A 25,833-nucleotide genomic window follows, 5' to 3' on the forward strand; every position below is an offset into this window, starting at 1 on the left:
ATTTCTTTCTTTTTTTGTAAATGTTAGTGGCCACTCTAGAACTTACAATATACATTTACAACTACTCTAAATCCATGTTCAAGTAACACTGGCTTCACAGTTAGTACAAACACCTATAATAAGAGCATTCCCAATTCCTGCCTCCCATCCCTTGTAGCATCAGTGTCATTCATTTCACTTATCCAAATGCTATAACCAATACATTGCAGCTGTTATTATTTTGAATAAGCAGGTATCTGTTTGAGTAATTTAGAATAATAAAAGATTCTATTTACCTTCATTTATTCTCTCTCTGATATTCTCCTCTTCTTTTTGTAGATCTGAGTTTCTGATCTATAACGTTTTCCTTCTCACTGAAGAACTTCTTTTAGCATTTCTTTCAGGGTGTGTGTACTGGTGACAGTTCTTGTCTGAGAAAGCCTCTATTTCTCCTTCACTTTTGAAGGATAATTCCATTAAATACAGAGTTCTAATTTGGTGAGGTTTCTTTCAACGCTTTGAATATTTCACTCCATTCTCTTCTTGCTTGCATGGCAAGTCTGATACAATTCTTGCCCCTATTCCTCTATAGATAAGGTGTTTTTATTCTCTGCCTCCTTTCAAGATTTTCTCTTTGTCTTTGGCTTTCTGCAGATTGAATATGACATGCCTAGGTATAGAAATTTTGGTATTTATTTTGCTTGGTGCTCTCTGATTTCCTGGATCTGTGGTTTCACGTTTCTCAATATTTTGAAAAATTCTTAGCCATTATTACTTCAACCATTTCTTCTCCTCCTTTTCCTTTTTTTTTTCTCCTTCTGGTCTTCCCATTATGAGTATTTCGCATTCTTCTAATTATCTCACAGTTCTTCATATTCTGTTCTTTTCATTCTTTTTTCCTCTCTCCATTTTATTTTGCAAAGTTTCTGTTGACCTATCTTCAAGCTCATTGATTTATTTTCCTTAGAGCCTGTATTGTCTCCTGATGAACACTTTAGAGGCATTCTTCGTTTCCATTACAGTGGGGGTTTTTCTGTTTTTTTATTTTATGTTCAAATGATTTAATTCAAAGATCATAGTGTAGATAACAAAGGTGGTTTCTTGGTTTGGGGTTCGCTATTACAGCATTTTTGATTTCTAGCATTTCTTTTGGTTCTGTCTTAGAATTTCCATCTCTGTCTACATTACTTATCTGCTTTCGAATGCTGTCTACCCTTTCCATTAGAACACTAACATATTAATCCTAGATATTTTATCTTGTCTATCTGATAATTCCAAAACCAGTGTCATATCTGAGTCCGGCTCTGAGGACTATTTTGTCTCTTCGGATTGTGTTTTTTTTTTCTTGCCTTTTGGCATACTTTGTAATTTTTTATTGAAAGCAGGACACAACGTATCTTGTAATAGAAACTGAGGCAATGAGGCTTTTAGGGTGGGGTTTTATGTAAATCTGGCTAGTGACTGGCCAGTAATGTTTGCTATGAGGTAGGTACCAAAGTCTTCAGTTTCCTCTAGTTTCTTTGTTGTTGTTGTTTTCCTCTCCTCTGTTGTCCCTTGGGTTTCCCTTAGGAAGTCTTAGACAGTCTGTGTCCTGCAGCCCTCTCAGTTGTAATCCAGCACTGTTGCTATGGTGGTGAGGCGTCAGAGAGGGGAAACATCTACAATTCTATGATTAAATCTCAAGTTTTTCAGCTTGAGTCCCTGAGCTGTGACAGTCAGCAGCATTTTTTAGCCTTATTTTCTTCTCCCATCATGAGAGACAGGAAGGCTGTAGGAAGCTGGAGTTGTCTAATTGCCCTTTCTCCTGGTCAGACAAGGCTCTAGAAAAACAGTTTCCCTTCAGGGGTAGGCTTTTGTTATGGAGAATGCTCTGGGCGTATTTCAAAATGGTGACTTTTCCCCTCCCTCTGTTGGAAGCATGAGGGAATTTTCCTCCCTTCTTCACCATGAGAACCTGGAGAAGCTCTTTGATGTAACACCCACAAAAGTGTGTCCCCTCTCCCCAGGGTCTGGGCCTCCAGGAGTTTTTATATCTTGGGGTAGTCCATGCTCGTCTCCAGTGATTTGTGAATTACTGTTAAAGTGTTCCCACCATTACTGGCTCTGATTGCTCCTGTTCCCATCGAGCTCATCTGAGCTGGGATTTTCTGTACTCTCTTCTCTTTCTAGCTTTTTATGTGGCAGTTTGTAACCTCAAGTCTCTGGGGAATCTAATAAAAGCCATTGATTTTTAGTTTATTCACCTTTTTTCTTGTTGTCAAGATCAGTCTGACGACTTCAAAGTTCTTTACATATTGGAGCTGAACACAACATTTCTTAATTCAAAGGATCGTTGAGAAAACCACATGCAATAATGTATATAAAACACCTAGCATGGGGCCCATCAAATAGCAAATAATAATTATAAAAGTAGCTAATCATTTTCAAAAGCACTTTACATGTATCAACTCAATTCTCACAACAACACTATAATGTAAACAAAATTAGTACTCGCATTTTATACTTGTGAAAACTGAGGTACAGAGAGCTTTTATGCCTAATGGAGGATTCCAACCTGGAAAGTCAGGCTCCAGGACGCAGGCTGGCATAACCAGTCCCTCCAATCCAGCCTCACTTCACCAGACCCTGCCTTGTCCTGACGAGGTATCCCCAGGACGGGACTCCTGCTTCTGCACCTGTCTCGTGGCTGAAATCCTGCCGCTGCAGCCAGAACTCCTTGACTCTGCAGCTCCTCAGTGGACAGCTCTGGAGCCATTCAATTATTTTAGGTCACTAGTCTTTCTAGATCCACCCAACAGGCACTTCTGTCCCCTGGTGTGTCTCACAGCCCTGATTGACGTTTCAGAGTTCCCACCCTGACCTCACTCAAGTCACAGCCAGAAAATTTGAGGAAAGACATTTAAAAGATAAGTTGTGGATTAACAAAAAAATGTACGTTAACAGAAACACACACACTCACTTAACAAAGTCTGTAAATGGTTTTTGGAGATCCTGTCCCACCGAGGGGGATGATCAGAGATCTGAAGAGACTGTTCAGTCACAGCCTTCCTCGGGCCAGAAATGATAGAATGTGAATCAACACAAACAAAGTAATTAATTTGACATAGCATTGAATTAAGGATCTCGACGTTCCTGACTAGTCTGCCCCCAGATGAGAGGGAAGACACCCTGCTCAGGGAGAGGACTACAAGGGCTCCCCCGAGACCTCTGCTCCGGGCATGCAGAACTAACGGCTTCCGCAAAAATGGCGCCCTCCTGCTTCTCTCCTTGCCGATAACGCATGCTTTCTGTGAGTTACCCTTTCATGGGACCTGCAGGGGAGGGAATGGCGTCGAGGAACTCCATCTCTGGTCTCTCCAAACCTTCCCTGTCGCCTCCCCCTGGTGCATGCTGTCTTCAGAGACAGCGCTGGTAAAACAAAACAAAACAAAACAAACCTTGATTTCCCTCAGTACCTCACCCGTTGATCTAAACAGCCCTTTATGAGGGATCAATTTACATCGGGAGATCAGTATTCTAGCATTGCTGTTCATTAGAATTCATTAACAAGTAAAATCAATTTCCCATTCTGTGCATTTTACTGCCCTGCAATCATCTGTCCAGCACAGCTTTTTGACAAGTTTGGTTCAACTTAATACCTACTATCCCACTTTTGCACTAACAAAAAGGACCAATGTCCAACCAGCGGTGTACTGGCAAATGTTTCCCAACCACGTCTCCAAAAGAAAGAGGGAGTGCTGCTTCATCACATTTGCCAATTTTTGTGGTGTAAATACTGCCACCATGGGTAATTTCAAGCTGCCAACATGACATCACCAAACGTGGCGCTGGGAAGGGACAAACAGCAGCACACCATCACCCAGCAGCCCCACCACACAGACGTCACTAACCTCAAGAGCATAAGCAATGTTGGAAAATGATACTTATGTAGCGATAAGTTTTGAGTATTTATAACGTTTATTTTAATATAATTCACTTAATGCTAAGTTTATATAATTTTATTTTTAATAATGTGTTTAGCAATCAGCTCAGAACATTCTTAAAAATATAACAATCAGCAAGCTGGCGTGAGTGGCAGCATGATGGAGGAATGGAACAAGCGCTGTGAGAAGAAAAAGGGCCTGCATTTTAGCTAAAAGACGATAGGTGATCTGTTTAACTTTCTCGGCTTTAGTGGCTAGAGTAGGTTGTCTCTTCAGTAGGTTGTTCAAGCTGGAGGGCTCTGATTTACAGTTTTCCGGGACCACCTCAGAGAACTTTATTTTGTTGCCCTTTGCACTTTACACTTGTAGATTCCTTTCTATCCAAACACAAATGAAATGAGTGAATAATAATCTTCAGTAACAGTAATAGCTAAAACTTATTGAGCATATACCATGTGCCAGGAATATATTAACTTAGATCCTTCTGACTCAGTGAGATTGATATTTTGATTACGACCATTTCAAAGATGAGTACGTGAATGCCCTGAGAGGTTAAATACATTGCTGGAGGTCTCACATCTGGCCTCTTTGCATTTAATCATTGCACTTTAAATAAATAAATCATAGCATTCCCGTTATGGAGGGGGCATTTTTAGCACAATTTCAAGTTATGGTTTCTAAAGGAAAACCTGCTAAAACAAGAAGTATGTCTCTGGGAGCAGATGTGCAAAAGAAATGTCCTATTTTTCCAGGGGAAAATTTTTTTTTAAGGGCTCAAATTTTGAAAAGTTTATTACCATGATGCATGGCCCTTCCTTTTTTATCTAATATCTATAGTAGTTCCTAACAAAGGAAAGAACTCAAAATACTCTTGTACCATACAATGAGAAAGATGGCAGAGCTCAGTAATACAAACTCTCACAAACGAATGAGATATTCCCTTACTCCCTAATAAAATCTTACAAGAAACCACCAGTTAGTGTAAGAGTTATCTTCACTTTAACCATCTGGTTCTTCTGCATGTAGAGAGTGTATGCACAAGAGCCTGAGAACAAGACAGAGAACTGTTGTTATCTTGATATATTGCAACATGTGAAAATGATTGCTGTTAGTGTGGTTAATGCTCGTATCACACACAATACAACTTTAGGGCAAAATTCTTGTCTGTGTTCCACATAAATAATTTGCCTCTAACATTCAACTGTCCTTATATGTACAAAACTGACTAGACATTCTAAGACTGACTTAATTTTGTATAAAATTTTCCAAATTAACTCACACACAAGAAGAAAAGGGAGTCAGTTTGTCTATTTCCATAATGTTCTTGAACATGTGATCTGAGTTGTAAAAAAAAGATAAAATCTGTGCACTCTCTGTGCTGGTCATTCTCTCGATGCCCCGTAAAGCTCTCCATCCATGGCCCTGCTCTGTGCCGGGGAGAGGCTGACCTCTATTGCTTTCATCACCCAGGTCCCTCTGCCCTCTGGCTTCAGGTTGGTTTGGGCCAATAGGAGGCACTGACAGAAGAGTGGACCATGGAGAGAAAATATGGAACAAGCGTTTTATGCCCCTGCCTTGCTGTGGTTCTGAAGGACTTCATAATCTGATGCCACAGAACCTGTCACACAGCTCCTCTTGCCCTTCCAGCTCCAGGGCCCTCCAGACCTACTTGGGGTAACAGCTTCCACTGTGACTAATCCCCTGGGTGCCCCACATCCCTTCTTGGTTCCTTTAATGCTAACCACACCTCTATAAACAGGCCCTTCATTAATCTCATTTTCGTTAAACACTTTGCATGTGCCATCTGTTTCCTGCCCAGATATTCATGGAAACACCATGCTGGAAAGAAATTAAAGGGGCTGGCTGGTAGTGTAGTGGTTAAGTTCGCATGCTCCACTTCAGTTGCCTGGGGTTCGTGAGTTTGGATCCCGGGTGTGGACCTAGCACTGCACGTCAAGCCATGCTGTGGTGGCATCCCACATAAAATAGAGGAAGACTGGCACAGATGTTAGCTTAGTGACAATCTTCCTCAAGCAAAAAGAGGAAGATTGGCAACAGATATTAGCTCAGGGCCAATCCTCCTCACACACACACACACACATGAATGTTTTAAATGATGGGGCGGATGATTTGTTATATATAACTTGTCATTTATATGTGTGTGTGTATACACGCATATGTATATATTTTCCCCTCTCAATATTTCTTTAATCAGAGAGTAAGTCCTGAGTTATTTGGTTCAGGTAAAATTGACTTAAAGCAACTTTTCAGGAGACACAACTGTTGCATAAATTGAGGTCTCCTGGAAATGCAGACTGCAGTTGGATGCTGAAGAAAAGAAATGTTTGAAGATACATTTTGGTCTCTAGGCATGGTCTTTGCAAGTAAATAGTGAAAGCTGACAGTCTAGAAGAAAATAAGATCCATTCTAGTCCAAGTCATAGGACTCTGATCTCACAGATTTCCGTGATCACTTCAAAGAACTCCCTTTAGCTGCCTTTTGCACTTTCTATATATAGATTCCTTCTAATCAAACACAAATGAAATGAATTAATAATAATTTTCAAAAGCAATAATAATAACTAACATTTATTGAGCCCAATGTTGCAGGGGCCATGTGTATCCTAAAAACTGTTTGTTGTTTATCTGAAATTCAAATTTAACTAGGTGTCCTGCTTTTTAAAATTTTGTTTTGTTTTTTTTTTTCTCAATCTGGTAACTCTACACATGTGTGAGGGGCTGCCATATTGTGCAACACAGATGTACAACGTTTCCATCTTTGCAGCAAATTCTATTAGAGAGTTTTGTTCTAGATTGTTAGGAGCTCAGTTTACATTCTGTGCTTATTGTTAATAAAAACCAACAATAACCCTACGGGTCACCTTCTCGCTATCTGAAGAGTACCACATTTGATAAAAACAGATATTTGTGTAGTTGAAATCCTAAACAGCTACATTTACTTTATTCAATTTGGGGTGAAATAGAGACTGAGCCTTCTGACCACAAGCTTTCAAGTGAACATTTTAGGGAGCTGGATAGTCATTTTTCCCAATCATGAGCCCTTGGAGGTAGTATTCCTTTCAATATTACACAAGGCATTCTTTTAAAAATTTTTTACTGCAGAATACACTCTCCATACAGAAATGTGTTTAATACATATTTTTACAGTTTCAAAAATAATCATAAGTCTTGACATTCCTTTGTGATGTGTGTTAGAGGCTGGTTACTCTGATGAGAGCATTCCAATTTCTTCCCTTGTAATTTTCTAAATCAGGCCAGAAATATTTTTTCTTGTTTTAAACTCCCCTTAAATCAGCACCTGGTAAATATGTAGTGAGAATCCTCAATAAATTATTTAGAAACTAAAGGAATAGATTGTATTAAAGGAAGGTATTAAGAAAATTGACCTCTGTTTCTCTAATAAAAGTGGGCGACACAGGATCCTTCCAGCCCGATCAATGCCATTAATTGGTTATTGGAGCAAAAGAATGATTGTCTTTACACGTTCTCCTCCAAGTTTAGGAGGAACTAATCTGGTCCATTAACCTTTGGCATCATGGATTTCAAGCAATTTGGAAGAAGGCTGTTTTTCATTTCCCTGGGCTATTCTTTTGTCCCATGCACTTTAAGATAAAACTCTATCCAAGACATTCCAACAAATCCAGAAGGGAAGATCCTGGTTCCCCTGATGCTTGAGGAGTGAGAATCACAAGCAGGCGGTGGGCCTTTATTTCTGGAGGGAGACAGCTGGAGCAAGCTCTCTCTGAGGGGCTAAGAGCATCTTGCTCTTTATTCGGCTTCTCTGATCAGGCCTTTGGTTGGGCATCAGTTTAGCCATTGGTAAACGGAGTTGAATAATATATACTTACCACTCCATAGTAAATGAATATTGAAGATCTTTGGCTAAAGAGGGCTATGAATATGTAAAAGCACTGTGAATACAAATCAAGAATTCATGACTTAGTAAAAGCTCAATATGTTGATAAATCTTGAATTTTTGCAAGTGCTGAGATGTTTCACTTTTATTCAGAATATAGAATAGTTAGGGATTGAGGTTCAGCCAGAGAGACTTTATGCAAAGGACACATATGTAACCACATACAGTAAGAAGCTGTACATCTGGCATGTTGGGGAAAATTAGAGGCACCAATCAGTCAAAAGTTCTAACAATTTTGCGTCACTTTGGGTAGCTCTCTTGTTTCTTGTTTTGGCCTCTCTACTAAAGCCTAGAGGGGAAAAAAAGGTGGAGATTTTACTCAGGCAAAGCTCTGCTATTCGCCCAATGTTCGCTGAAACAGCAAGGTAGCTCGGCCTCACACCCAGGCAAAGCCCAAGACAGCTTAGGAGAGCACCCTGCTCACAAGTCATGAGATCTTCCATGTGGCATTCGGACGTCAGAGGAGCAAATGCTGAAAGGGGACACATACATGCAAACAGATTTGTGCATCGAACCCCAGCCTGCTCTGCACCTTGGGGCTAATTAGAAAAAAGGGCCTCCTTCTCTGGACAGAAACAGACCCCACACCAGAGCACATGATTTGGTGAGCCTGCCCTTACCTCTTGACCTGGACACAGCACGCCTGTGCTGTGAACAACCTGCACAATCATATGAGGTGGCTCCGAATATGAACTTGGGAGAGTTCTTTGGTCTCTTCGGAATTATGGATTTGTCTGGGTAAAATTTCTGGGTTTAATTGTTTAATGACTTGCTGCTAAAAGCCCTGTACTCTCCAAACTCAGCTTTCTAGGTAATTTGAGGTATCACCTCTTTCCCATTTAGAAATACGAGATTAATTCAGTAGAAACAAGTAACATTAGCGTTGACTCTGAGCTTCCTAGTAGCCAGGGCAAGAAAGGCAACTCAAGAAGTTCAATTGTTCTCATTATCAGAAAAAGTAAACAGCATACCTGTTCCACTAGAAAGACAATTATCTTTTCTACTTTCAACTTGGAAAGAAATTTCTCAATGAGAGACACTGCAGGCAACAGCTGCGTCAATAGTTGAACAGCAAACGCAATGGCAGGGGCCATGTGGCAGCAGTTTCTTCTAACAAAACTTGATACCAGCAAAGCACAGTTGAGACAACCCCGAGAATGCTGAGATAACTTTGACTTACATGTGGATCTTTTAGATGTGCCTGATTTAGTCAAAAGAAAGAACTTAAAGTATCTGGGGAGGTAAATATCAGCCTGCTCTCAGACCAGCAGTTCTCAAATGTCATCTGCAGTCAACTTCTGGGCTGTGACAGAGTTTTCACTGCTCCCCACAGAAAGGAGAAAAAGAAGAGCAAGACATATACATTTCATTGCAAATTGGTTAACTTTTCTCACTTGGATAGGATTATGCTTTATTCTAAGATGACACCCCCCCCCCCCCAACTGCGGGAGGAGTTAATGGTTCCCTCTCTGATGTAATGAGGGTGGAGCAGATGGTATTTTATATTTTGTATTGTTTGTTGAATGTCTTTATTTGTCAATAGGAACTTGACAACTCTATTGTCCCCCAAGTCTGGGGGTGGCTACTACTGCTTCGTGAAGTCCCAGTGTGTGGCAATGACCACCACAGACTATCTTCTTAATGGAGGATTTCCCAGCATAGCAGAGAGTTAAGGGGCCTACTTGTTGATGAGGGCTTGGCGTAAGTGCCCCTGTTCTATGTTGGTGCTTAAGACTGCAGTCTCCCCACTTCGCAACAGTCCCCCCACCCGAGGTAAAAGGCCTCCTCACTGCCCCCAGAGCTGCGCTCAAGACTACTGGCAGGAAGTGATTTTGGATGTTTGCAAGCATTTCGGCACAGAATTGGTTGAAACCCCACTGTTCCACTGTTGGAATTTGGAGGCTTTCCAAGCAGTGTAATCTGTGACCTATCTTTGATGAAGAGAAGCTTCTCTTACGTTTTGACCATCCTTCTTATGTTAAGCACCCCAACTTATTGCTTGTCTACCATGGAATTAGTTATAAAATGTATCCCCAGATAATCTAATGCATTTGTCTGCCATTAGGAAATATCTAGCACTGTCCAACTGGATATATAAGAATGAAGAAGAATGATTGGTGGTGTTGATTTTACCCTTGACCAAGTTCACAGTGACTCCCACTTAGAGGAGTAAGATAGCAGGACTAAGTATGATTCGAGGCTGCTCCTGGTTTCTGCAAATAAAATGGGCATCAGTACCTCGGAGGACACTGGCCTTCCCATCCATGGTGGAGCTAAGCAGTCCCACTTTGGGTTTTAGTATTCTGGGTTTATAGGTTACCTACCCACTGACATATTTTTCATGAAGGCAAATACCCACTCTCCCATTTAAGAAAATTGAACACTTTGTACCAGCACCTTCCTTGGCAACAGGGGTATAAAGATATTGAGGGGAAACTACCATTTACAGGCAGTCCCTGAGCTTTAGATGCTGTAAGCATGATTCTCACACACCAAAATACTGCAAGGTAGCTGTTATTTCCCTCTTTTTACAGATGTGGAGTCTGAGATCCAGGTTAAATAATAGCTCAAAGTTACAGAAAGCTAAGGAGTAGAGTAGTCAGGGTTCATACTAGATCTTTTTGGTTTCAAACCAAATACCGTGTTACTTGAGTAAGACACAGCATCTTTCCTCAGTGAGTGCAGCATCCAGTAATCCCATTGCTGTTGGCACTCAGCTTCTCAACCCTGAGCACCTCTGACTAGGTCTCCTGTGTTTGGAGAATTTCCCACCTATGAATCTGTATTTCCTGAAGAGAGAAGACAGGAATTCACTTTTCCAACCTTCCTTGCATATGACTTAGACTCCTTCATTCAGTTGCCCCAGATACTTTGATTTGGAAGGGAATGGAATGAAGACAAGAGTGCCATGTGGATTCCACCCTGCGAAGGGCAATAGCAGAGCCACCCAGGCTCCAGAGGCAGCAGGGGTAGAGGTTCTACAGGTGGCATCCGTGTCCAGGATCAGGGACCAAGTTCTGACGTCTGTGACACATGGGGCAGCAATATGGTCTCCACTAGGGTGGTCTTGGACATTGACCTTAACCTCTAAACCCAATTTTCTGACTTGCAGAAATCCTCCGAGCATGCTAATGTCTTTTTGCAAATTCTTTCTTCTGTTTAACTAGCTGGAGTGAGTTCTGTTGTTGCCACTGAAGATCCCAACTTTGTTTCCCTCACTGTGACTTCAGTACAATAAACATGTCATAAATTTGGTGTGTTGGTTGATGAATAAGAAAATGATTGAATAGAACAAATTAATAGAAAATAAGCTTTCAAGGCCCTTCACCCTGCTGGTCACCCTCTGACTTCTGAATATAAATAGATCTCAATTTACCAATATTTTTCCAAAACATCTCATCTGTACTGAAAATAATGCTGCAACGTGGCCTGATTACTTTGAAGAGGAAAGGATGATCAGTTCCTTTGATCTAAGCTGTTGATCTCCACTCGTGCCATCTGGAATGACATAAGCTCTCTCGGCAGCTATATCACATGATTAATAAAAGAAACCTAAGAACTTAGGGATTCAGTAGTCAAAATCCAACGCGAGCCCAAATGTGTGAGGTGGGTCCTGGAAGAGCCTACAAAGTCTTCGATGGCATCAACGGCAATCCGGGACGGCAGAGCCGACCAAGGGTTGGGCGGCTGAGTTCCAACGTCGTGAGCTCCTAGTCGTGGAGGGAGAAAGACTGCATGGCCTCCCCCAAGGAAGCCTCCAACCCAAAGAGGGATGTCTGCTCTGAATGAGAGCATGTGTTAGACAACAAAACCCGTGGTTCAGTGATTCTGTCTTCTAAGACAGCCTAGAATTGCGACTAACAATTACTCGAATGTGGGCTTAGGAATGTCAGCCTTGGAGGCTCCTGAGGCCTCAGGTCCCCGGGTTATGCATTAAAGAAATGTTCAGAGGAAGTTCCTCTCTATAAGGGAATTTAAATCCTTAATCCTGGCTGAAGTTGGGAAAACTGAAATATCCAACTACATGAAAACGGCTATGAAAGGTACCCCATTTAAATACTTTGTGGTTAAAAAAAAAACAGGCTTTGTGCCCTCCTGGTGTTTGCACTGGGGTGAGGGAACTGACAAATAAGAAAAACATGAAAAATAAGTAAATTATAGACTATGTTAGAAGCCATGAAAAAAATTAAAGTAGGGCATGATGAAAGGGACCCAGGAGGCAGGGGGGGCATCCGTTTGCAATTTCAAGTAAGGGAGTCAGAGTAGGTCTCACCCAGAAGGCGACGACCTTTAAGCAGATGGGAGGAAATTGAGGAGCGGAGCCATGCTCTGCAGGGAAGAGCTTCCTGCAGAGTGAAGAGCTGGAAGAGCAGAGGCCCTGAGGCGAGAGCGGCCGCACATTCCAGGGCAGCAGGGAGGCCCAGGTCACCAGAACCACACACGCAGGGGGAGAGAAGGAGAGAAGGCGGTCACAGAGAGGCTCAGATCAGGTGAGAGATGATGGTGGGGCCAGCCCCAGTGGCCTAGTGGTTAAGTTCTGCACACTCTGCTGCCTGGGTCCAGCTCCCAGGCACGGACTACACCACTTGTCTGTCAGTGGCCATGCTGTGGCAGCAACTCACATACAAAAAGAGGAAGATTGACAATGCATGTTAGCTCAGGCAAATCTTCCTCAGCACAAAAAAAAAAAACCCCAAAAATATGATGGTGGTTCTGATCAAGCTGGTAGCAGCATTGAGGGTGAGAGGTTGTAAGATTGTCAATAGATTTTGAAGGTAGAACAAAAAGACTTTTGCTGACAGGTTGAATGCAGTTTGTTAAAGAAAAAGCATAAAAGATAAAGCTAAGGTTTTAGGTCTGAGCAACTAGACAGTTGGTGGCTGAGCGTGCCCTCGAAGGGGAGGTGTTGAGTCAGCAGTAGAGTTTGGTGCTCCGGAGGTGGCCTCGGCTGCAGGTAGAAAGTGGAGTATTGGTGGCTTGCGGGTGCATTTAGCGTGGTGATAGGGGACGAGGAAGGAGTGCAGATCCAGGAAAAGCAGGACCGAAGAAGGAGCCCAGCAGCATCTGAGCCTGAAGGCCTTGGAGAGAAAAGAAAGAATCGGCAAGACATGCGGAAACAAGCAGGAGTGAAGGGGGAGAGAAAGGAGCGTGTGGCGCCTTTTGTGTTTACACATCTAATTTTGAAGACTTCAGAAGGCTGCTAAACATCTCACTCATTTTCTTTGTAATTAAGGAGGAAAATCACATCATAGCTGGTGACAGAAAGGAAAGGAAGAAGGGAGGGAGGGAAAGAAAAAAGATTGTAACAAAAGAGAATGGCAGAAAAAGAGGGAGAAAGGAGGGACACAAGAAGGAAACAGAACATAGTAGCCTTTTAGGCACCAATGCTCTAAATCCTGTAAAACAATTTCTAAAGACAACAGACTTAATCCTACTCTAAAACTCACCTGAACTATTTTAAGTCATTTATAACATCTTATTATATACTGCTTCTGTGTCTCTTGGAAGGAAGGAGGAAAGAAAGAAAGGAATTGTTCTAGATGCTTCTACGTAGTTATTTTATTTAATCATAACAATTCTGAGATACATGAATTATTAGCTGTGTTTTATAAATGAGGAAACTGGGGATCTGAAAAAGAACTTGAGCTGCAAAAGCTGGTAAGAGATAGAAACTAGGAGAGCTCCCGCCTCCTCATGATCAATTTGAGGCAGATTAAAGCTAGAATGTTCTCCATACCTTTTTCTTAAGGTGGGGGAGGGTTCCTAGGACCGTGTGGTCCACAGTCTCTGCTGAGCCTCCCAAGACTCCCCTAGACTATGCTGTTTTGTGTTAAAATGGGATTATTCTTGTTAATGGATAGTGAATAAATCATAGTTCTCTCATTAATTAATTATTGCTCTGCACTATTTATTACAGTCCTAATGGAATATTTTTGTAATTATTTCTCCATATGTGAAGGTAACACTTTAAACCTTTTAAAATGTCACCAAAGAAGCTACTTCTAGATGCTTCTGGGACAGTTTTCCTAGCAGAGCATGGTGTTTTTTAAAAATAGGTTTTTACTTCACAACAAAACTACATCCAAAATGTCGTATCAGACAAGATTCTGAAAAAGCGTGTTAAGAGAAGTCAAAAGGTCATCTCATAGAAAATATGTTGGCCAATAAACTGATGTTCAGTTCATACAGCCTTTCCAGGACATTCTGGGACCTGAAAAGAGAGGTGGTGTGGTACCGTGGAGAAGATGCGAGCCTCGGTGTCTCGCAGACGGGGTTTTCGCTCCTGGTCCCGCTATTTCTCAGCAAGACTGAATTGGGAGGGTTACACCGCCTGCCCCTCATGGCACCCTTCAGTCTTCATTTCTGTCTCTGACTCAATCCTGGACACGCTCACCCAGAGGAAACACTGTCACACCTGTCTCCACAGGGCCTGTGTCACTCCACCTGCCCACTCCTGACTTCTGCACAGACGAATGCTGAGGAAGACTTCACACCTTCCCACTGAGCAAGCACAGTGTGCCACAAGCCCTGTGACAGTCCTGTGATGACAGAACCCCCTGAGAGCTAGGTGAGCATAGAAGGATTTGTAACCACACTGGCAGAGCGGATTAGGAAGGGCTTCCAGGAAGAAGCGATGCTTGGGCTGATCCTTAAACTTAGCCAGGAAGAGGACACAGAGTGGGGAGGAGGAGGAAGAGCAGGTTTCCAGGAGTAGCTGCAAGGCGAACATGCCTCTTCACCTATCCTCTCCTTAGCTGGTATTTTCAGCATCCCTTGACAACTTCTGTGGCAGGGGCTGCTAGTTGCCTACCAAATATCTACTCTCCCCCTTTCTCTGGAACTAATGGAACAGCTAGAAACATTTAACACCCTCCCTTGCATTTAGTTTAGGGCTTGAAGAAGTCTCTAGAAAAGAAAGGGAATATGCTATTCTTTATTCCTCCTTCCATCCTGGTGTCTGGAAGGTGGGTGTGATGGTGAGAGCTCTAGCAATTATCTTGAACCCTGAGGAAGAGGAAACACAAGAACACAGGGAACAGTGGAGCTAGATGAAGTGTGAGTCCTTGAAAACTTTGTGAAGTCAGCTTATTTCTGCAATTTCTTTTATGTAAGAAACAGGTAAACTCTTACCTTGTTTGTGTCATTATTACTTTGGTTTTTTTTCTATTTTATGTAACCGATCCTAAGTGATCCACCTTTCAAGACTATTCTAACTCACAAACAAATATTCTTTCCTTCTCTAAATTCACAGCACGTGTTTGTACCACTCACTAAACAAATAAATCGTAGTCTGGAGACAACATTTGTACAGCCATTTCACTTTTCCTGGATTTATATCATGCCTTTCCAACAAGTTATAAGCTCCTTGAGGGGAGAGTGCCAAGTCATACATTTTTCCTTGTCACCTCAGTTCCTAGCAAATTATCTGGCATAGAGTACATGTTTAATCAATGTTTGCTGTCTGATTATGCCATGATTGCCCTTTAGCAAAAAAACATGGGGACTTTTAAATCTTTGCTTAAAATTCATCAGAAAGGGAAATAATAGTGTAAAGGAAAATATCTCCTCTCAGGAAACAAAAAAGACAAAAACAACCCATGAGGTGACGGCTCGGAGATGCCAGAATATAGCAACGTACAGTCAAGAAATCTCTTCCTTTGCTTTCCTGGAAATAGAAGTTGCCAGCACAGAGACCAGCTCCTAGCAGAAGCCAGTCCTTCTGTGGGCAGAGCCTCCTACTTATGAGTCTGTCACCACTGATGAAGTTTGACCCCAAAAGCACAACCTCCTTCGTGTGGAAGCTATTTGTGATAAAGTCAGATAATCTCACACATTTTCCCTTCCACCCTCTGGCCCAAATGCAGGATTTAGTTACATTTGCATAAGTAACTCGTATCCCCCAGTACTGAGCCTCCAATTGCTCTTTAATAACCTGCGGGCTCTGGGCTTTGGGGCATCTGCCATTCTGCAAACAACGTTTACACAAAATGGCCTTGAAACACATCTACGGGGTCCACAGTTGTTAACTATCACGGAAAAAAAGGCAAGTGACATTGAGGAAGAAAGGAAAGAAAAATTACATCTGTACGGCAACCAAAGGCAAAAAAATGCAAAAAGAAAAAAACCAGGAAAGACAATTTATAGTACTGAAAGGAAACAAGGTCACATTTGAATTTACTTTCTCTTTGCCAGTGGTGCAGCTAAGCACTTGCTCCCTCCTTATTAACTTTAGTCTTTTCAGCAATTTTTTCCATTGTAAGCACTTTCTAAAAAGCCATCTTCACACATTTCTCAGATGCATCAATCCTTCCGGCATTCCTCTATGCACACATTTTGGTATCCCAGATCCAAATATAAAAGGCTTTTATTATGTCCATTAACCATGGACATATGTGCTCCAAAAGTTTCCTGACACGCAGTCATTTGTGGTTTTTTAATTATAAACAGAAAATATTCACCAGAAAAATAAAGAGGCAAGCCCATAAATATATCTCCATACATTTGCCTTTTGTTTGTATACAACAAAACGGTTGGATAAATGACCCTGCCAATTGCCAGCTCCAGGAGATGAGCATGCGCGCCTTCAGAAACACGCAGAGATGCATAGATGCTCACATGTACAGTCAAATCCAGGCCTTGTCCAGGACTCAAACAGCTGTGATTTTGGGTACCGCTGTCTTGTTTCTAAAATAAGAGAATGGATTTTCCTTGCACTCACCAGGTCTCCCTCCACGTGAAAAGTAAAACGGGGAAGAAGGCAACGCCCAGCAAAGTACTTGACAAACGAAGTCATATTTATTGAATGCGTTTTATTTTAACAACCAAAAAATTCTAACAGCCTAACAATGCACATAAGTTAAAAATTAATTATCACTTAGTGATAACAAAGATAGTTGATTTACATGGAAAAAAGAACATTTACAATATGTTAATCCTTATTCACATTGTTGATACCGCAATAAAACACAATTTGTTTTTTCATTTCACAAAAAAAAAAAAGGCTGGAAATTGTGCTTTGTCAAGAGGCACTACAAGAGAAAGTTTCTTCTTCCAAATAGATATTATATGACAGATATTGAATAAATAGACATATATGCATTGTAATTCGCAAAGATCTGGCAAGACCACAGGCTAAAATGCCCACAGATTCACTTAGAACCACTGCAAACTTGGCAGTGAAATTAAAAAATAAAAGGCAAGACTTAGCATTGAAAAATACCTAATAAATTTTTGGTTGAAGTGTAAAAGATACCAAATGCGGATGCCATCGATCGATGAACCACCTTGTAAGAGCTTGGCAACATCAGTTTCCATTACGTGTACAGAGTGACCTTCAGCAACAGTGTAAGAAGACGATTTGGAAAGAGTAACTCGGAGATCAGGAAGCAGCGACCACGGACTTTCCGATTAAAGCTGCAGCGCTACAGGTGGGGGGAGGACGGGCCTGGGCGGAACTGCCAACAACCATCCTTTGCAAAGGTACAGGACGCTCGTGTCAAGGTAATTTTTTTTAAACATCATTATTTGAAAAAGTACAGGAAAATGTCCCTTTAAAAACTCCAGAGGTTACTGAGCAGCTAGAATTAGCTTGTATTGCAACATGTCTTCTCCCTGTATATTGTAAGTTCTGAGTTAATATCTACACATAGAGGTTTTTTTTTTAACTCCTACCTTTTATACCTTTCAAATATATAAATAGTATTAACAGTTATATTACAATGTTTGTGTAGTAAACAGAAAATAACTTTCAAAGTAATATTGCATGAGGTCTTTGACAAGGTTGCATGAAAGCACAACTCAAACTCCAACCGTGTGGGACTGCGTGACGGCCACCTAGAAGACCAGATCCCCCCGGCCAGTCCTGCAGGCGAGGTCTCCTCGGGCAATGACCAGCGGTGGAAGCGGGCAGCAATGCTCCCGGTGTTTCTGAGGAAGCTACAGGAGGGTGGAGACTACAGGAGCTCGCAGCTTTAATGCTCGTTCCACTAAACAGCCAGTCAGCATTAGTTCTGCTTTATGTCACGGAACCGCTATGGAGGTGACTGGGGCGGTGCTTCCGTTTATGACGAGTAGGTGATGCCACTGAAATCGCTTCGCTTACTCTATTGCCTGGAGCTGCACCATGATTCAGAAACAGGTGCTTGATAGGGCTGCCACACCAGGGAAGGGACGAGGCTTGTGAGAGCGGGGACTGGAAACGTTCGGTTCGGTGGACGGAATGTGTACAAAGAAGAGGAAGCCCAAAGTGAGACAGAAATAGGAGACATCTTTTGGGAGACGGGAGGACAGAGACTTATCTGAGAGGGAGCCCCTGTAACCGGGCAGCAACTTCTTTTCTAACTTAACATTACATTGAACTATTTTCTATTAAAAAAAAAAAAGAACCAAAAAAAAAGAAAAGAAAACAGCAACAACAAACAACTTTTAAATGAGCAGGCCTATTAATTTTAAGATTTGAAGCCACGAGCAGGTAAATAAACTTCACAATAAAATGTGGCTCATACTATGAATTCCATATGTCCAACGTCAAAATGTCATTTTATCAAGACTGCACTAATGGACAAGTTTCCTCTGTATTGAATTCCCATTTTACTCATTGGAATTCCACAGAAGTGCACCCGTTTGCTGCAGGAATGACAGTGGGTAACGGAGCGTACGAGTCACGTAAGTGTGCGTTGTGTCTCTAAGTGATGTCACTTGTATCGTCATTCTAAGGTGCCCTGATCTTTTTTCACTTGACTTTCTTCTTCTTTCTTTCTTTCTTTTTTTTTTTGGCAGTGTTGATTTATTTTGTTAAATACATACCTCAAAAATTACCCATCAAGCTGACAGATAGGAAGCCATAGAATTTAAAAAAAAAAAAAAATCAGGGACAAACACAGAAAATAAATAGGAATTCAAAAATAGTCACCCCCCCCCTGAGAGCAGGCCGCAGTTTATCAAAGAGCCAGAGCGACTCACTGTGAAGTGGTTTTTTTTTTAATACATAAACAAGTCTCTTCTTTAAGAACTCATTTCACAGTCTATTCTTTCAGATTGTAAAGTTCTCGGTCCCATGCAATTTTCATACATATATGTAAATATATAGATACATACATATACATATACACACACTGGTAGCTTCCTTCATGTATTCCGGAGGTCTTTTCATCCTGGAACTCGCCTGCTGTCTCTTCCATAAGTGCAAGGATGATGAAGGCAGAGTGTCCTGTGATTATAATTACTATGATCCAGTCAACTGCGAAAGGGTAACACTTTAGTGTCTTTGCCAAGGTGATGTCTGATTCAGAAATACTGAACTCACTCAGTCTACAGGTGTATCCTGTGCAACAAAGAAATGTCAAAAAAGGTAAAGAAAACAAAACAGACAAAAAAAGACAAAACTAAAACAAAGCCAAAAAAAGGTGTTTTTTAAGGAAACTAGAACAGAAAGTCCTTGGGCCGATGTATTGCTTGGCCTGGTGCGAGTTCACATTATCTCTGGTCGATGTCGGCGGGCGCCGCCTTGCTTTTCTCCCCGTTGTCCTCCTCGGCCTCCACTTTGTACATCTCCTCCGAGCCTTCCTCGCTGTCGTTCTCCTCAGACTCTGTCAGCAGCTCCTCGTCCTTATACTCGGCCACATCCACCGCGGAGCCCAGGTGTTCCTTGAGCTTCCCGTGATGCTTCACGTGGTACCGCTGGTTCTGGAAGAACTTGATGATGGTGTGTTTGGGGAGATCCAGCTGCGCAGAGAGAGTGTGGATGGCTTCCTGATCGGGGTACAGGCCTACATCGTGAATGAAGCTTTGGAGGATCCCCAGGGCTTCCAAAGAGATCTTTGTGCGAGACCGGGGCTTTTTGGCACAACTGTCTTCAGCCGGAGGAGGCGGGGGAGGTGCCTCTTCTCTGGGAGGAGAGCTCTCCTTGGCAGGCTGCGACTGCTGTCGATGGAGGACCTGAGGATGACAAGTGGAAAAAATTAACATCTGACTCAGGAGCTCGCCTTTCAAAAGCCATCTGAAACACGTGTTGTCTATCTAGCAGTGGAATAATGCTGTAGTCACTTGTAAATTCAGGTAAAAGAATTTCTGGAGATTTAGAATCTCATCTACAAAACAAGAGGCTAACAAGAGTAATGTCCGCGAACTTTTCTATTCTGAGGCACAGAGAAGTCAAGCCATTTGTTGCCCGAGGTCATCTGAATTCAGACTATCTGCTCCAGAGTACCCCTTGCTGTTAACCAGCAGGAGAGGCCACCTCTCTGACGCCTAAGGAGAGAGAAACTGGAGCCAGAGGGAAAGCGCAGGCCCTACAATCAGACCTCATGGGTTCAAGTCCAGACTCTCCCCACTCAGCTGGGTGTCTCTGTGCAAGACATCAAACATCTTTAAGCCTCACTTTCATCATCCATAAAAGGATGAGACACTGACTTCCTAGGAGTGTTGTGAGGATTAAACGACACAATATATGTAAAGAACAGTGCTTACCTTACATCAGAGGTTGACACACTTTTTCAGTAAAGGGCCAGATAGTAAATATTTGAGGCCTCACAGGGCCATACAGTCTCCGTTGCAATGCCTCAACTCTCTCTCTGCAGTATGAAAGCAGCCATGGGTAATACATAAACAAATAAGCATGGCTGTGTTCCAATAAAACTTTATTTACAAATACAGGGGGCAGACTGGAGTTGGCCCGGGAGCCATTGTTTGTCCCCCTCTGGTTAGGGTAAACATCCAATAAATGAGTCATTATTGTCATCAGCCTCGTAATTACTCTTAGAGCAAAAGAGGAATAGATGATATTTGAGCCAGAAAATCAACCCTTCATAAAATCAGTAACAGCTTTTGTTTATTTTCTGTAGCCTTGATTTTGAGCCTTAAACAATAATGTTTTTAAAAAATATAAAAACTTCCAAATTAATGTAAAGATATAACTTTTTCTTAAATTATGAATTTTAAACGACTATTTTATACTCATATAGATGGACCTTCTCAATATCACTACTGTTAATCCTCTGTTTTGCACACACTTCCTAATTTCTGTTTTTTACCCTAAATGCCAAGGTTTTCTAGTCACTGTGATTAACGTAGATTTCTCTTCTACCTCCACCTACTCCCCACTCATTAAAAAGAAAAAAAATTCTAATGTTTAAATAAAGTTCTAGACCCGAGATGGAGTTGCCCCTGCCTGGGGTGCCACATCACCAGATGGAGCTCTCAGGTTCCCGTACGTGCTCCCCTCGACCAGAAATGCAGAAGATCCCGTCAGCCGATCCCCAAACACCAAGCTAACTCCGGGCTCCACACTGCTCTCCCTGTTCTTGGATCTGTCTGAAGATGAGAGCGCCCCCGCCAGCCACGCCCTGGCTCTGCGCTGCCGCCTCCGCTGCTCTATAAGCCTGGCTCTTGCCCAAAGCCCGTGGGAAGAGGCTCCACTGCGCATGCGGCCTGCGCTCCCCGAATCCGTGGACAGCTTCCCTTGAATAGAGGACATTAACTTCGTGACTTAACTGTTTTAGTTTTGTCATTTGACACTAGTTAGGCAAGCTTATTCTTGATCTTTATAACTGCTTCTTCAACATCATCTCTCTGCATGAAATAATTTCCCACTTTAATAGTTGTTTATGAGCTTCCATCTGACTAAAGAAAACAAGCAATGCGGAGGGGACTGTCTGAAGGACTCACCCTGCTCTCATCAAGGCCTGGGTGAGAAGGGCTTCTTGGGGAGGGAGAGGGGCGGGGGTCCTGGAGAGGACCTCAGCCACGGCTCACACCTTAACAACACCAGTGGCACCGTAGTATCATTAAAAAGCTACCGGGAAGTCCCCCATTAAAAAGTGTGATGTCAGCTCCAAAGGCAAAGGCAAAGAGATCTCTGCTCAGGTCAGCGCCTAACTTCCTGGATCCTCCCGAGACCTTTAAGAATAATGAGTTCACTTTCTAAAAAACACGTGTTTTTCTTTCACCATTCTCTCCTACTTTATGCAGTCTTTTTCATGTTAGAGTAACAAATTATGCACTTTCCAGAGTTCAGGGGGAAAATAAGTCCAATTAACGTAGAAGAAACATGTCTCGTTACATTAAAGCATCACTCGTAACACATCCCATAGCCATCACCACCACCACCACACACTACCCATATGACCCATTTTTTTTAGCCATGAAACATCAGCATCAAAGCAAGCATTTAAGAAAAAAAATCTCTGCCATCTATACTAGTCTCGAGAACCATGTGATGAAAACTAATTTCTTACCAATGTGAAAACGTCAGTCTTTTATATAGAATTTAATAAATATTAGGGCAGATGAAATTGTTACCTGGGTAAGGATAAAACTTAAGAGATGAAATGTTACCTAAGGATGAAGGGTAACACCTCTTGAATAATAATTAATAATCAAGTAACAATCAAAATAATAATCAAAAGGATAATCAAATGCAAATAAGAATATCCCTCATAATAAGCTGACATGGCTAGTGACAGAAAGAAATCTAAAACACAAGCCATAAAACAGTGGTACTAAAGGTCTATATAATGTTGACCAATTAAAATGAATGCTCTTAGCATTTTCTTTACCACTTTCAACTAAGAGTAAACTCCTGTGGTCTGCTGTGGTAAGCTGGCATCAGCAAAAAAGTGAGAGCTCCGGTCCTTCAACATCCTAATTATAGCCAGCAGGGAAAGCAGAGTTGCATGGTGGGCCAGCGCTGCTCACGGCAGCTTTGATGGCAGGAAGATATTTGCTCTGAGGTCATAATCTGGGCAGCCTGAGCATTGCAGTCAATGAACCTCTATGTCAACAGGTGAGGATTTTGTTATTTGACGAGAAAGAGAGAGACTGAAATTGCGTATGAAAATGTACTCACAGAACATATAACTCAAGCACGAGTGCCCCCTATTAGAGCAATTGCGTTAATTGGAAAACAAAAGAGAATTAAAATGCCCCATTTTCTAAATTATGCTTGCTTTCTGTAGTAAAAGTCAGCATAACGGTTCCATTTAATTAAATAATTAGATTGGTTCTTTAGGGGTTTTCCATTGTGCATTGGTTAGATTTAAAGACATTTTCCAAAACTATACTTTGAAGTTACTATAATCTTTCTGCATGATAGGGTTTGTTCTCCTTAGGTCCAACCAACTGGCCTACTTCACCTCGCCTTTCTTCCCTAGAGCCTGACAGTAGCAACATATGCATACAGAGAAGCCACACATGAAACAGAGAAACGACAAAAATAATAGTCACTACCACTTACTGAATGCTTACTCTATGCTGGGCAGGTCTAAGAGCTTGACAGGGATCAACTCGTTTAATCCCCGCAGTTCCTCAGGAAGGCACTGTTCGGATCAAGAACAACCTGGGCACAGGCAGCATCTCAGAGAAACTCTCTATATTGGAAATTACAAACCCAGGGAGCCGTAAGTCTGAGAAAGTACTTTTCTGAGGAATGATGACAATGTTGCTGCCCATGATAGAAGAGGAAGATGTTTCTCAGAGAAGTAACAGCAATAGAAATGACCTACAAACTGAAATGTCTCGTTTCTGGTCAGGCAATGTTCTATAGTGAGTTGGGCAGCATCACAATATTTACATGAAGAAGGTCAAATGATATTTCTAGCATCTTTGAGCAGATAGGGAAAGAGTAGTGAAAGTAGAGAGTGACAAAATGAGCAGCTGCACAATGAAATTATCCTGTAAATTACCTAAAGGGCCTGTCTGAGGTTTTTCGGTTACACTGCTACTTTTCATCTGTCTATAACTCCCTTTCAACCACAATATGCATAATATCTGAGATAATAGATTCCCCAAGTTATCGGTCCCAACTATCTTCATTCCCCCAAAATGTTCTAATTACTCCAGGCAGAGAATTCTTTATTGTCTCCAGACAGTTTTGAGCAAAAAGAACTGCATCAATTTCCCCACCAGCCAATTGCAGCAGCTTATTATTACGACAATCAAGGAATTCTTCCCAATGTGGTACGTGGCGCTTTCTTCTAGGGTGCGAGCACCCTGAACATAAGCAGAGGAGAGCCCATGCTCACAGGACGGTCTTCCCCGGCCAGGTGATCAGCCCCAGCCCTCTCCTCAGATCCTGTGTCTAAACGGCGCATCCTCACTCTCCTCCCCTCTCTCCCGTCTTGACCAAGTAATGTCGACTCTTTCGGCCTCTCCCTCAGAGGACAGGCTTCCTTGCTCCCACTTCACTGAATTTTAGTTTTTCTGTCTGAACTTCTCATAGATGTCTGACATTCCTTGTTAGTTAACCAGAATGAATCAAGTTTGGTTCCTGTCCCAAGCAAGTGCCCTGAGTAACTCGAGCGTGAGGCCATGTCCTTGATACCTGCTGGACGGACAAGAAGCCGTCCTGTTCCTCAGCTCATTTAACAGTTCAGACATCCATTTCTGGCTGATTGATTTTTTTAAACCGCAAAATTTACAATTATTTCAACCAAGACAGAGAATGCCCTGCCAAGTGAATAGAAATATGCTCTTTCCCAACAACTTCTTCACACATGCAGATTATTGTTTTCTGGGGCTTTCTTTACGTGTCATGGAGCATCTTCCCAGATATTTATGAAAACTTGCCCAAGTCCACAGACTTTCCAGCCTCATCCCTTTTCCTCTTCTTCAAAATGGTCCCAGCAGTTGACCTCTCTGTTCCTAAGGTCCATCATCCCTCTTCACATGATTTCCACAAATAACAGAATATATCCTTCTGTATAGACAGCTATCCATCCCTTTACTCTTGACCTTTGCCACGTGAAGCCTGATAATTCATCCTAGCTCCATTTTGGTTTAGATTTTTGTCTATCACGACTGAAATTAAATTAATATAGTCAACAATTCATTTCTGAAAATTTCTATAGAGTTTTAAAAAAGTTTATTTAAAAGCCTCTTCCTTTTTTGTAGCTTCTATTATTGATTTTTCAATATGACAATTAGAGTTCACAGCAGTGAAATATCTAAATACCATCAATAATAATAGTAATAAAAGGTGGTTGCAGGGGCCGCCCCCGTGGCTGAGTGGTCAGGTCGGCGCGCTCCACTTCAGCAGCCCAGGGTTTTGCTGGTTTGGATCCTGGGTGCAGACATGGCACCGCTTGTCAGGCCACGCTGAGGCAGCGTCCCACATGCCACAACTAGAAGGGCCACAACTAGAATACACAACTATGTACTGCGGGACTTTGGGGAGAAGGAGGGGGGGGGGGAGGAGGAGGAGGGGGGGGAGGAGGAGGAGGAGGGGGAGGGGGGGGGGGTGGAGGTGGAGGAGGAGGAGGAGGAGGTGGAGGAGGAACAAAGAAGATTGGCAACAGGTTAGCTCAGGTGCCAATCCTTTGAAAAAACAACAAAAAAAAGGTGGGTGCATTCATGTAAAGCTTATTATGAGCCAAACACTAACCCAAAAGCTATAAATATATTTTATTTTATTTTCACAGTAATCCTGGAGTTAGGTATTTTTACCTCATTTTACGATGAGAACACCAATGTTTAGAGAGTGTAGGTACTTTGTTCGAGGCTGCGCAGCTTGTAATTAGCAGCACTGGGATTCTAAAACGTATCTGCTGATTTTAAATCCCACGCCCTTAAACTTGTTCTCCTGCCTTCTATAAGAAGATTACATAGGAAAACTGAACAAAGTCTCTACGGCAGAGGAGACAGACCATAAATAAAATATGAGGTAGTAATAAACGCTATAAGCAAAAATGGAGCAATGCATAAGGAGGAGAATCGGGGGGACGGGAAGTTCTTTTAGATACAGTAACTCAAGGAAGGCTCCCTAAGGAGGCAGCAGCTGAGCAGAGGGCTGAAGGAAGTGAGGACTGAGCCACGAAGAAGAGCATTCCAGACAAAGGAAACCAAGCACAAAGGCCAAGAGGCAGGAATACACTCGGCATATGTGAAGAACGCCAAGAAAGGCAGCATGTTAGAGCTGGGCCACCCCATACAGTAGCTACTAGCCACATATGGCTGTTTACATTCAAATTAATGAAAACTAACAAAAGAAGAGGCTCAGTT

General features: G+C 42.1%; 1 protein-coding gene across 4 annotated transcripts in view; it reads right to left on the reverse strand.

The window, feature by feature from the left end:
• Positions 1-16,648: 16,648 nt before the first annotated feature.
• The window catches only part of LOC124238618 (DNA-binding protein SATB2-like), a 182,111-nt gene continuing 172,926 nt past the window's right edge, over positions 16,649-25,833 (reverse strand). For all 4 annotated transcript variants that reach the window (XM_046659789.1, XM_046659787.1, XM_046659785.1 and 1 more), the window contains one exon: positions 16,649-19,776. In XM_046659789.1, coding sequence (XP_046515745.1) covers positions 19,315-19,776 — 462 coding nt within the window. In that variant the 3' untranslated portion in view covers positions 16,649-19,314. The remainder of the gene's footprint in view (positions 19,777-25,833) is intronic.

The sequence above is a fragment of the Equus quagga genome, chromosome 4 (assembly GCF_021613505.1).
Source record: "Equus quagga isolate Etosha38 chromosome 4, UCLA_HA_Equagga_1.0, whole genome shotgun sequence".
In the NCBI taxonomy this organism is placed as follows: domain Eukaryota; kingdom Metazoa; phylum Chordata; class Mammalia; order Perissodactyla; family Equidae; genus Equus; species Equus quagga.